The following is a 13,940-nucleotide window of genomic DNA, read 5'->3' as shown; positions in this document are numbered from 1 at the left end:
AAAATAACTAATGTGCTGATTGTTTTATTCAAATTATGTTTATTTTTTTGACTGAGACTAAAGAAGCATATTATAATATAAATACACTAATTTTATTCATATATATATTTACATCATAAATAACACCAAGTATAAAAAAATGACAAAAATAAATAAATAACATATTTCATAATAAATAACACCATATATTTACATAATAAAAAACACCAGTTTTGACAAAAATTTATCCAAACCGAAACCAGTTCTAACCCGAACCTGTTCAGGTCAAAAACCTTGTTCATGCACTCCCAACTTGTAAAACCAATAACTTTTTAAAACAATCATACATTGTATTTCTTTCAACCATCATTGAGACATTTTATAAACACCTTATAAGCACAACCGAAACACCACACTACATTATATAAACAAAGAAGATTAAACTATATAAGATACTTTTTAGATCAATTTTATATAATCAACACAAATAAGCATACCAAACACGGTTAAGTTTACATGAAGACGGTTTTCGTTTGCTACAAATACCTTTTATGAATACTTTTAAGGTTGCAGCCATCTTAACTCTTAGATACGGTATATATACATCAACTCACAAGTCAATGCAGAAGATGAAATCATGACCTTACTTTGGCGAGTCGGGCCCTTATTTCTTCTAACTCTTTCTCATCATCGACACCCTCATCCTACATTTTCACATCAACGATTAATTCTCTATAAAAGATTACATTAGAATATGATAAGACCGAGAGAAGTGTCAGGAAAAGTACCTCTTCGGTTGCTTGTGCAGGTTGTTTCAACCGCTCTTTCCTCACAGCTTCCGGAAGCTGTGCGGCGGTCTCACCAGCTATTGCGGTTAAGACCTTATCAACCTCTTCTTCGATCTCATCTTCTATGTCGTCTGAATCTAGTGCTGAGTCAACTGCATCATTCACAATCTCTTCAATAACGCCTGCCTGCAAATACAGCACATAACATAATTCAGTTACCAAATAATAAAAAAGGAAAAAAACTTGATTTAATAATAGTCCCTCCTGTAATCTAAAATAGTTCCTAAGTTTTCAGCCTGTTTACCTATGAGGCTATGGTATGAACCGGAAATTTTTATTCAAAAACTAAGATCAATACCTTAACGATATTATTGTTTTTGTAATGCAGGTTAACACATCAATTATTCAAAAAGTAGATTAGCGTCATCCCTGAGTTTCATCTTCAACAAAGATCCAAACCTTATTCTGCTCTTTTCTAATCCCAGCTAGGCATGTAAACGAACCGAACAAACATGAACAGAGCATGCTCGTGTTGGTTCATTTAACTTTACCGAGCAAACAGTCGAGCACGGACAAACGGGATTTCTTGTCCGTGTTCGTTTGTAAAGAAAATGAACAAGTTCATGCTCATTTATGTTTGCTCGTTAATAGTACAAAGAAACGGTACATGAACAAACAGAACTGAGCTAAAACCAGGTAAAAGTAATGTGAAGAACAATGTGCCGGGCCTAAAAAATTATTAAATTTAGACTAAGTTGTAATGGGCCAAAAACAATTTATAAATAAATTAGGAGTAAAGTGCCAAATTCGTCCCTGAGGTTTGGTGAAAAATGCGACTTTCGTCCAAAAAGTTTTTTTTGTGCAGCCAGACCACTGACGTTTCACCCTTCTTGCCGATTACGTCCAAATCGTTAGTTGTTTAACGTCAAGCCAGGGGTATTTTCGTCTTTTCAGATTGTACATTATTTTATTTTATAAATTTTTATATTCTCTTATCCCAAACCCTTCCTGCCCTAAATCTTACCACCTGCAACCACTTCCCCAGCTCGCCTTTCCGGCCACCAAGAACCACCGTGGTTCCTATATAAGGTACAACCACAACAACCATCACCGAGAATCAGCCACGTTATCCTCTGTATTCACTTACCCAAAATCTTATTCACCCACAAATCGACAGCTTGAAACCACCATATAACACCACCACCTCCGGCCACCGTCGTTAAACACCACCACCGCACCATCATCATCATCATCATCATCATCATCCTGCTCGCTTACTTCCCATCGTCTGAAACCCTCAAATCTTCGATTGATTGAAACCCCCAAACTCAAACAATAGTGAAAAAACATCAATTACATCATACATCACTCAATCTTCAATCCGATTAAACCCCTAGAGAAACAAGATGATGATGACTCAATCGACACATTTACATGTTCGTTAACTATCATGGATCTGCCGGCTAAAAGATTTGCAGATTCACCCGATAAACGAAGGCTCCGGTCACATGGTTGTTAGATCTGGTGGTGTGTGGTGACGATTTTGTTTGAGAAACGATGCCAAGGAACGAGCACCGGTGGTGAGTGTAATAGCTGAGAAGCTTCCGGCGAAAGCGAAGGAGGACGGAGCCGGAGAGGGCCAGGAAGAAATGGTTTGCAGGGGCGGTGTGTTATTATTATTATTGTTATTAATGCTTTTTTACTTCACTTTTAAAATAACTATATAAAAAGACCAAATACCCCTTGAGCTGATGCTAAAAGTTAACAGAGTTACTGATTTGGACGACAATGGCAACAATTTTAAAACGTCAATGGTCCAGTTGCAAAAAATAAACCTTTTGGACGAAAATCGCATAAATGACCAAACCTCAGGGACGATTTTGGCACTTTACTCATAAATTAATGAATGAACCTGACTGACGAACAAACTTAGACTAATGAACAAACTAAACATACGTAGCGAACATAAATGAATGTGAACAAACGAATATAAACGAACGTTCACGAACATAAATGAACAAACGAGACATGTGTTCATGATCGTTCGTTTATTAAACAATCAAACATATATGAACTTCCCGCCGAACGGTTCACATACTGTTTGCTGAAAGTTCGATTCGTTTACAAGCCTATTCCCAACCATCACCCAAAAATCAGGACTCAAAAGGTAAAAAGTTTAATTCTCCCCTTATTAAACTAGCCTATTTTGACTCTTTTACTTTTATTAAAGTACATCATTTTAAAAACCAAATTACCAGTTTGACATTTAAATTGGTAAGATTCACAACATTACCTACAAATGGGTCGTGTTTATTCAAAATTATAACAATATCTTTGTTTAAAATAATAGTTAACACATCAATCAATCACAAAAAGAAATCATAGTTAGATAATGTACCTTGGTCATTTCTTTATTAAATTCTTGCATTGTGACAGCCATTTCTGGGGCCTTCATTAGATTATTAACAATCTTCATGACTTCAGCACTCTTAGATAAATGCCCGACAGTACGCGCAATAGCTGCAAAACCACATATTCAATAAACTTAAAAGGTGAACTCTAGAAAACATGGTAAAAACCAAAAAAGCTTTTAAAGATGACTAATTTAAGTGGCTTAATAATGTTGCAAAATAATATCCAGCATGAGATTTTGACTGTAAAGAACATACCTACGCTTTCGCCTAGATGCATTGATATTGAATTCAACTGAGCTTTATTTTCATAGAGGCGGTTTACAGTTCTTCTGGATCTCACAATTTCTTTAGCAAGTGACTGAGATCAATTTACATGAAAACAAAGTTAATTAACAAGCACTAAGTACAGATGCAATCTATGAGCCCTATACGCAATATCAATGAACCCTGTTAACAAATAGAGGTGTAAACAAGCCAAGCCGCTTGCGAGCTACTCGATATTGGCTCGAAAAAAAAAACACATATCGATCCAAACCTAAATGAGCTCGAACCCGAGCTCAAGCCTAAAAGTAAGCTTGTTTAATAAACGATCCCAAGCTCGAACACACTCGCAGGGCCGGCCCATGGGCCCGTAAGTCAAGATAGGGCTTTAGGCCCCAACCAAAAAAATGTATATACTATGGGCTTGTGGAGTTGTGCCTTAGCCCCTTAGAACCAAAAAAATGTGCTTCCTTTTAGAACAGATGGGCCAAACAAACAATTGTGTTAACGGTGTAGGGAATAGGGACGCATCCGAGAAATTCCCAATTCCTCAACCATCAAGTTCGCATCGATAGCAAATGGTCCCAATCCCAGATTGAGGTTATATAGAAAACTCGTTTTTGTAAAATGGATCTTGATCATGGTCTGTTTCTTGATTTTGTAGTTCTTGATAAAACAATGCTAAAGGCCATCTAACTAAAAGACTGAACTCTGTAAGTTCTTTAAGTACCAACTTTCCATTGTTGAAATAGTTGGTGGAGATGAGGATGATTTTGAAGTGGAGTTCAAATCTTTCTATCAATAAACTAGTTGATTGAATTTTGGTTAAGGCATTAAGTTTGAGCCCACAAGACTTAAGTAGGTTTAGTATTTTTTTAGTAATTTTGATAAATTCTGATATTTTTTTAAGCAACAACAAAGTTCTTAATGGTATATGGATTCAGGTTCAGTAAAGTTTATTGTTTATCAGTTACACTATATAGATATTCCGATACTTTTTAAGCACCAATTCTACATCCTAGTATGTTTAGATTATCTTGGTTCAAAGGGATAAAAAGGTTTTTTAAGCCCCAAAAAAGCTTGATCCGGCCATGCAGGCTCACAAGCTTAAACAAGATAACTGACTTATTTAGCAAGTGACTGCGGTCAATTTACATGAGAAAAAGAAGTAAATTAGCAAGCACTAAGAACCAGTGTTGTAAAACTCGCTAGGCGCTAGTCTAGCAGTGGCATACCGACTAGCAAGTAGCAATTAATAGGGATTAATCATATTGGAATTTTTAATATACAGGGGAGGGTTCAAATAAAACCACTAAGATACTTGAAAACTCGTGAAAATCACTTTTTAACACTAACTTTTTTTATATTTTCATTTTTTTCGTTCTTTTTATATCTTATTAACCTTTACCTAAACCAAAAAGAAATACAAAAAATATATGTAGCTAATAAAAGTAGATATATATAGCTTGTATTCTACATATATTCACCTCGTATAAGATACAATTTGTATCTCCACAAGATACATATATGTACTTCAGTAATCTGCATATACTTTTTCAATTTCTTTTTGGTTTTGGCAAAGATTAATAAACATATAAAAAAATAAAAAAATTAGTGTTTGAAAGTGGTTTTCAAGAGTTTTCAAGTGAAATGTGGTTTTCGTTGACCAATTTTAGGGGCCGATTAGGTGAAATCGAATCTAATTTCCAACTAATCGGCAACTAATCGCGATTATTACAACACTGAGCACTAAATTAACCGACTCAGTGTTGTAAAAATCGTGATTATACACCCTAAATGTGACAACAATGAAGCTTATTAACGAATTTTGGAGATAATAACTAGTCTAAATAATCATACATTTCCTAATTAAATAAAAAACCTAATTGCATAACTATAATTGCAATATTATAAAATCAATCAAAACCCTAACTTTACTATAATTTCGTTCGATCAACTGTTCGTGAACCGTTCGCTTGTCTGATATTAGCGAACTTTGGTGATAATTAGCCTAAATCATGCAACTCCTAATAATAAAAAAAAACATAACCTAACTTCATAATATAACTGCAATATTATAAAATTCAATCAAAACCTTAACTTCACTATAGTCCTTTCGATTAACTGCCCGTGAACTGTTAGCTTGTCCAATATTAACTAATATTGGGGATAATAATTAACCTAAATCATGCAACTCCTAATTAAAATCATAAAGTAACTTCATAAATCTAATTGCAATATTATAAAATTAATCAAAACCCTAACTTTATTACAATTTCGTTCAACTAACGGATCGTGAACCGTTTGCTTGTCCGATATTAACTAATTCCGGGGATAATAATTAGCCTAAATCATGCAATTCCTAACTAAAAACATAACTTAAATTGCAATATTATTAAATCAATCAAAACTCTTAACTTTACTATAATTCCGTTCGATTAACTGTTCGTGAACTGTTCGCTTGCCCAATATTAACGAATTTTGGGGATAATAATTAGTCTCTAAATCATGCAATTCCTAATTAAAACCATAACCCAACTTCATAACTCTAATTGGAATATTATAAAATCAATCAAAACCCTAACTTTACTATAGTTCCGTTCGGTCAACTGTTTGCGAACCATTCGCTTTTCCGATATTAAAGACTTTTGGGAATAATAATTAGTCTAAATAATCAAGCAACTCCTAATTAAAAACATAACCTTAACTGCAATACAATCAAAACCCTAACTTTACTATAGTTTTGTTTGATTAACTGTTCGCGAACTGTTCCCTTGTCCGATATAACGAATTTCGGCGATAATAGTTAGCCTAAACCATGCAACTCCTAATTAAAAACATAACCCAACTTCATAACTCTAATTTGAATATTATAAAATCAATCAAAACCCTAACTTTACTATAGTTTCGTCTGATTAACCGTTCACGAACCGTCCGCTTGTCCGATATTAACGAATTTCGGCGATAACAATTAGCCAAAACCACGCAACTCCTAATTTTTTTTTATTGTTTTTTTTATGTTATTTGTCTGATCTTATTATAATAAGATAATCCAATTACAATGAGGCAGGTAAGCGGGCAACAAACTGCGCGACCACTCCTAACTAAAAACATAACCTAACTTCATAACTCTAATTAGAATATTATAAAATCAATCAAAACCCAAACTTTACTATAATCCCGTTCGATTAACTGTTCATGAACCGTTTGCTTGTCCGATATCAACAAATTTCAGGGATAATTAGTCTCTTAATCATGCAATTCCTTATTAAAAACATAACCTAATTTCATAACTCTAATTGCAATATTATAAAATCAATCAAAACCCTAACTTTACTATAATTTCATTCGATTTACTGTCCGTGAAGTCGTGAACTGTTCGCTTAACCGATATTAACGAATATTGGGGATAATAATTAGTCTAAATAATCAAGCAACTCCTAATTAAAAACATAACCCAACTTCATAACTCTAATTACAATACAATAAAATCAATCAATCAAAACCCTAACTTAATAAATCATATATATATATATATATATATATATATATATATATATATATACCTTAGCAGATCCCATATCATTTCTTTTCGCCGCCTCTCGTATCGCCTTCTGTACGTTTTTCTCTTCTTTCTGTATCTCTAATTAATAATAATAACAACAATAACTCAATCACCAGATCACAATAATAATAATAATAATAATAATAATAATAATAATTGTTTTTACCGCGAATCTGACGATCGATGTTACGACACTCTTGACGGAGACGACGTTGCCAGTCGCGTAATAGCTGCTGTGGATTAGGTTTTGGTTTTATTATGTTCATCACTTTCTCCATATGAACTCAATTATAATATAATTGAACTGAAATTGAATTGATTGACGAAGAAGAAGAAGAAGATAAGATGATTGTTGAAGATCTAAAACACAAATCGATTGATTCTTCAACGCGTTAATAATAATAATAATAATAATAATAATAATATTCTTGTAGTGAATACTACTACACCAAAATCCGTTTAACCAGACTCATTTACTTAAACGTGTCAAAACATAGATTGTATAAACAGTTTCGTGAGTTGATGTATTTAAGACTACACGTAGTGGTGGGAAACGCGGTAAAATGAGTGTGTAGCCCCACTACCGTGCAAAACGAACGTTGGAAGTGTAACAAACCCCAACTAAACAAGGGGGCGGGCCGGTGTTTGACTCTTTGTGGAGTCTTAACTAAATAGATTAAACATGTCTCATGAACAAGTTAATAAGAACAATATGTTAAACATAAGCCTAGTTATTTTAAAGACGTCTTCCAGATCACGTCAAAATATATCATTAATTTTTCATTATATATTTTGTTAATACATAACTATGTTTAATTTTAATTTTTATTTTCTTTTTGTTACATTCCAATATACGTTTTTATTAAAAACAAAGTTATATTCATTCAAAAAAAGTTTTTTTTTTTGGTATTGTAAACTAGGGATTCACATTTTTATCGTGCCAATACTAACTGAACAACAACTGAACCAGTATAGGATTCATTTTTAAGGTGGTCGGTTTTGATTTGAATCGAATTATGTATATTTCAATATTCTTGCACTACCGGTACCAAACCAGTTCACATGTTGGGTTTTACCAGGATGAGACCGAACCGCAATTCACTTTCAAAATGTCGATGAGTATAACTGAACAAATAAACTTAGTCCAAACCAAACTCAGCCTATAGGTCATGGTTTTCACGCTTAATTATAATTATTTTTTAATTTAAGTTAATTAATAATATATACCTCTAATGCATATTACAAACTCTAGTCATAAAACCTCAATGTACACATATTTTCAAAAAATGTCACATTTACATTTAGTGTTTCAGGGCATGAGCCAGTGAGACCGGTTAATAACATAACCGAACCAATTACATAGACTAGGGACTTTCCACAACGCTTAAAAACTATAACCAGTTTTGAACGTTTGACCAATAATTTAGTAACTGATATTACAAAAATCTGTTAGTCAATATTTTTGCTACAAAACCCAATAGCTAAGCGAGAGGTGCACAAAAAACCCGGAACCAGAGCCGATAAAAATACCTGGAACCGGTTTTTTTTATACTCGGGTTTTTAATACCCGACCCTACCCGTAGGGTACGGATAGTGTATACACTTTAGTAGCAAAACCCGGACCCGATTTGTACATGGTAATACACAAAAACCCGAACCGGTTCCATACCCGAACCAGGTTTTTCAGATACCCGAGCTATACCCAATATTACCCGAAAAATAATCCTAAAAGGTGCAACCCCTTAGAAAAATCCAATATATATCCGAAAAATATCAAAAAAAATATCCTGAAAAAACCCAAACGGTTTTTTCAATACAAGGGAATAGGGTATTCAAATACCCAGTTTTAGAATATCCGGTTCAATACCCGACCCGAACCCGATACATAAGGTATGGTTTTTAGAAACAATATCCGGACCCGACCCCGACCCCGACCCCGGTCTTGCCAATAGCCAATCATACTCGAACCCGGATATTTGAAAACCCCGATTTGTGCACCTCTAAGGTCTAAGCTAAACTATTTTTATCAACTGAACAACAAACTATCCATTGGGCCGGGCTTAAGTATTTTATGTTTAACCTTACCTGTCATCAAGAAGCCCAATGAAGCAATTTGTGTTGCCGGGCTTTGTTTACCGATTTCCCGAGCAGTTATCCGTTAAAGGATAAGCATGGGTCGGTATGATTCGGTTTTGGACTACAAACGAGCCGATAACCGATATTTTGAGATTTAGATTTTTATAACTGGTTTGTTTTGGTTATAAATAATTATGTTAATTCCGGTATTGAAAAAGATATGAATTAACCACTGACTTTATACGTTGGTAAACTCAAACCAACTTTTTCTGATAATCCATTTATATTTTGGCGTTTTTATATAAATCTATAGCAAAACCAACGTGGACTTATCTGCTAAATTTAATTGCGAAAGTTTATTATATGTTTTATCTTTTATTTATTTGTGTTTATCTATCTAATGTTTGTTATAAGTTATAGTTGAGAGTTGTCTAGTTGTCAGTTTTTGAATTTGTTTCTAGTTAACGGGGCTATCGACGACTCATGGGATGACTAAGAAGCTGGATATTTCAATCGACCCTCAAAATTATGAACAATAGATAAATCTTCACGTTTTCAAATATTTTCACTTTATTTGAACAATGTGTATAAAAGTCCACGATATTGAGAAAAATAATAATAAATAAATAAATATTTTTTTGGATTTTTTAATACTGCTCCTAGTAGGGAAATGTGGGATGATTAAAATAGTGAGTCTTTTATTCAAATTTTATTTGACTCGACAGGTCTTTATTTCTTCATTTTTGGCTTTCATTTCTTCATTCAATTAGTGTCGATTTTATTTTCACTTTGCGGGGCAAGCAGCAACCGATTGGCTTTTGTTTTTAGTTAACGAGTCTATCGACAACTCATCAGATGACTAAGAAGCTGGATATTTCATTCGACCCTCGAAATTATAAAAAATAGCTAAATCTTCGCATTTTCAAAAAATTTCACTTTATTTGAACAATGTGTATAAGAGCCCACGGTACTGAGAAAATAATAATAATAAATAAATATTTTTTTGGATATTTTAATACTGCGCCTAATATGGACTCGTGGAATGATCAAAATGGTGGGTCTCTTATTCAAAGTTTATTTGACTCGACGGGTCTTCATTTCTTCATTTTTAACTTTCATTTCTTCATTTTATAAGTGCCGATTTTATTATCACTATGCAGGGCAAGCAAAAATCGGTAGGCTTTTGTTTTTAATTAACGGGGCTATCGACGACTAATGGGATGACTAAGAAGTTAGATATTTCAATCGACCCTCAAAATTATGAACAATAGCTAAATCTTCGCATTTTTAAAAATTTTCACTTTATTTGAACAATGTGTATAAGAACTCACGATTGTGAGAAAATAATAATAAATAAATAAATATTTTTTGGATTTTTTAATGCTACGCCTAGTACGAACTCGTGGGATGATTAAAATGGTGGGTCTCTTATTCAAATTTTAGATGACTCTGGCGAGTCGTCATTTCTTCATTTTAGTCTTCCATTTCTTCATTTTATAAGTGTCGATTTTATTTTCACTATGTGGGGCAATCAGCAACCTGTAGGCTTTTGTTTTTAGTTAACGAGGCTATCGACAATTCATGGGATTACTAAGAAGCTATTTATTTCAATCGACCCTCAATATTTTGAAATATAGTTAAATTTTCACATTTTCAAAAATTTTCACTTTATTTGAACAATGTATATAAGAGCTCGCAATTCTGACAAAAATAATAATAAATAAATAAATATTTTTTGGATTGTTTAACACTACGCCTAGTAGGGACTCGTGGGATGATGAAAATGGTATGTCTCTTATTCAAATTTTATTTGACTCGACGGGTCTTCATTTCTTCATTTTAGGCTTCCATTTATTCATTTTATGAGTGTCGATTTTATTTTCACTATGTGGGGCAAACAACAACCGGTAGGCTTTTGTTTTTAGTTAACGGGGCTATCGACGACTCATTGGATGACTAAGAAGCTGGATATTTCAATCGACACTTAAAATTATGATCAATAGCTAATTCTTCGCATTTTCAAAAATTTTCACTTTATTTAAACAATGTGTATAACAGCCCATGATAGTGAAAAAAAAATAATAGGTAAATAGATATTTTTTGGATTTTTTTTTAATACTGCGCCTAATAGGGACTTGTGAGATGATTAAAATGGTGGGTCTCTTATTCAAATTTTATTTGACTTGACGGGTCTTTTTTTCTTCATTTTTTGCTTCTATTTCTTCATTTTATGAGTGCCGATTTTATTTTCACTATGCGGGACAAGCAGCAACCGGTAGGATTTTGGTGATTGTAAAAAATGTGTTATTGAACCATTCGGTTCGTTAACCTGATGATTTTAATCACCAAGTTATTAAGTTATTTGATTGCTTCCGTTTCGGCATCTAATGAGTTCAACCGAAGTTCACTTCGGTTGTTGAGCCTATCGACTTCTTTCGTACCTGCACCGACGAGATAGTTCTAACGTCGTTGGAATGAGTTTAGTCGAAGTTCGTTTAAGCCGGTTACTGATAAAATAAAAACTTTTTTTAGGCTATATATATTCATCATTTTCAGATATATTTGATGAGAAATGACAAAAATTTCAAGGGTGTCCTTTTTAAAATTGAAAATTAAAGGACGCATTACAAGATTTTGTCAAAACATTAAATGCCCCAAAGAAAAAACAGAATAAACTAACAAGTAATAACCACATAATTGTTATTTTGGAATATCAATGTATACAAAAATTAAAACACAAAAACAAATAGATTGGGCATAAAGTCGATCAATCAAAGGATATTATTGCAACCAAAATATACATTTTATTTGTCATTGTATATCGGATACACAAATCATTTTGTTTTACAAGAAGATAAAGATGTAGATTTTAAAAGAAGATAAAGATGATGGATTTTTTTAGTTTGAAGTAAATATATTTTTCTAATCTATTTTATTAATACAAAAAATTGTGTATTCTTTTAGTTTGTTAATTAGGGTATTTCTATCATTTTACACTAACTAAACAGAACATAATTAACGGTGTTAAATGTAAATAAGTTGTACCGAAATAACAAAAGGGAAATAAAACAATGTAATTGGATATCAAATTTTAATGTTTTCCTACAACTCATTTTTATGAGTTCGATGCCAACCATATATGAGATAACTCATATTTCGGTTGTTTAAAGGTCATATATATAATTAGTTACGTTTTTATATTTTTTGAATTATGTTATGTATTTAATAAATGATGTATTGAAATTATGCTCAATTATCTATGACCTTAAGTTTCTTGATTCTGTCGGTAAAAGAAATCGACCGGCCATATATAACAATCGTAATCAGAGACTACCATTTAAGAGTAGGCCAAGTGAATTCAAAACTGTCTCACTTTGGTATATGAATCAATTTGCATTTAAAATGGTTATGATGAAATAAAATTCTTGGGTTTTAAACATAAACAAACTGAATGTTGAGTAAATTGTACCTCAACACAAATTTTTGTTCATTTACATAAACGGACGGACGTGTACACATGTCTCGTTAGGTGAATGTTTGGTTATATTAATTTATTACGCTTATTTGCAGTCGTTCATTTATGTTCACTCATTTGAATATTCATTAAAAACATCTACTACTAAATCAATTTAGAATCAACTTTGTTATCATATTTTAAAACCTTTTGTTAGATATGGTTGTTTGCTTTTGAAATGTTGGAAGTAATGATATAGAATTCTAGACTTTAATTTGTATATTTTTACGTACTTTTAATTTGTGTCCTTTTATGTTCATTTGTGAACAGTCTAGAATATTAACTAGTGAATACATACGTGGACAAGAACATTCATTAGCTTAAGTGCCTGGTTTGTTCATATGTTTAGTTAAAGTTAAATGAGCAAACGACATTCGCTTATGCCTAGTTTTTAATGATGACCAAAATCCAAGCATCAAGTATTTGAAAAGGTAGAGATGGTAGTATCAAACTATCATACACAAATTAAATGAGCCAAATTTGAATCAATAGTGATTAAGATTCATATTTGTTGTGTCATATTGGTTAACTAATTGCAGTACGTAAGCAAGAAACTTATGCATGGATATAATCAAGTAAATTCTAGCTTTAAAATTTAAAAATAAATCAATAAAACACTTGTTGCTTGTAACTTGTAAATAGATATTTCGGACTAGAGCTTACAACAATAGGAATCAAGGTTGCTCGATCGATCCAAGCTAGAACTTTAACTCGTGACTCGGTGAATTTTCTTAAAAGATTTGATTTTTTTTTTCGCTTTTCACGTGTACGTCAAGTAATAAGTTAATGGAAATTTCAATTTATACATCTAAAATATAAAATACGATAACAAATTGTCAAACTATACATAAAAGAAAACTTCTTCAAGTAAACCATTCATATTTAACTTGAATTTATCTTAAAAATGTGATCTACAAGATAGTTATTAACTAGTTAAAGGTCATAGTAGAGGTACGCATGAAACAAAAAAAAGGGGGCCGACCCTGAGAATTTAAATGTTTCGGCCGAGCCGAAAGAAAAACTGACATTTTGGTTTTATGTTGTAAAAACCAAACAGATTTTCTAGAATTTTTATTTTTATTTTTTTTACTTTAAGTAAGTTATAAAAATTTAATAAATGTGTAATCCAAATCATTTAGCCTAAATATATAATATTCAATTAATTATTAATTAACAAAATAATTTAGACTCAAATTCATTAAAATAAATCCAAAAAAACAAAACAGTTTAAAAGAAATCCAAAGACTAAAGTTTCAATTTAATTTCGGTTTTAACCAAAAACCAATTAAACTATACACACCTCACGTGAAGAATTGTGCACCTTCTTAATAAATATTTTGTTG

General features: G+C 32.3%; 1 protein-coding gene across 1 annotated transcript; it reads right to left on the bottom strand.

Moving 5' to 3' along the window:
* Window positions 1–414: 414 nt before the first annotated feature.
* LOC143556950 (vacuolar protein sorting-associated protein 24 homolog 1) lies at window positions 415–7,370 on the bottom strand. The gene is made up of 6 exons (XM_077046152.1): window positions 7,174–7,370; window positions 7,009–7,085; window positions 3,437–3,539; window positions 3,166–3,287; window positions 768–953; window positions 415–683 (listed from the first exon to the last, which is right to left on the bottom strand). Exons 1-6 carry the CDS (start codon window positions 7,283–7,285, stop codon window positions 615–617), a joined length of 669 nt encoding a protein of 222 aa, XP_076902267.1. The 5' UTR covers window positions 7,286–7,370; the 3' UTR covers window positions 415–614.
* Between the last annotated feature and the right edge of the window lie 6,570 nt (window positions 7,371–13,940).

The sequence above is a fragment of the Bidens hawaiensis genome, unplaced genomic scaffold (genome assembly GCF_021521415.1).
Source record: "Bidens hawaiensis isolate Kalapana, Puna unplaced genomic scaffold, B.hawaiensis_p1.1 tig00018764_1, whole genome shotgun sequence".
Lineage (NCBI taxonomy): Eukaryota > Viridiplantae > Streptophyta > Magnoliopsida > Asterales > Asteraceae > Bidens > Bidens hawaiensis.
The sequence above is the reverse complement of the archived record's forward strand: the minus strand, read 5'-3'. Positions and strand labels throughout refer to the sequence as shown.

What these genes read in the sequence shown, in the direction of transcription:
- LOC143556950 (XM_077046152.1), bottom strand. Translation starts at nt 7,285, where the DNA reads ATGGAGAAAGTGATGAACATAATAAAACCAAAACCTAATCCACAGCAG. An exon ending in CATCGATCGTCAGATTCGCG is followed by an intron (nt 7,086 to 7,173) that starts GTAAAAACAATT and finishes ATTATTAATTAG; the next exon opens with AGATACAGAAAGAAGAGAAA. An exon ending in ATGATATGGGATCTGCTAAG is followed by an intron (nt 3,540 to 7,008) that starts GTATATATATAT and finishes AATTGATCTCAG; the next exon opens with TCACTTGCTAAAGAAATTGT.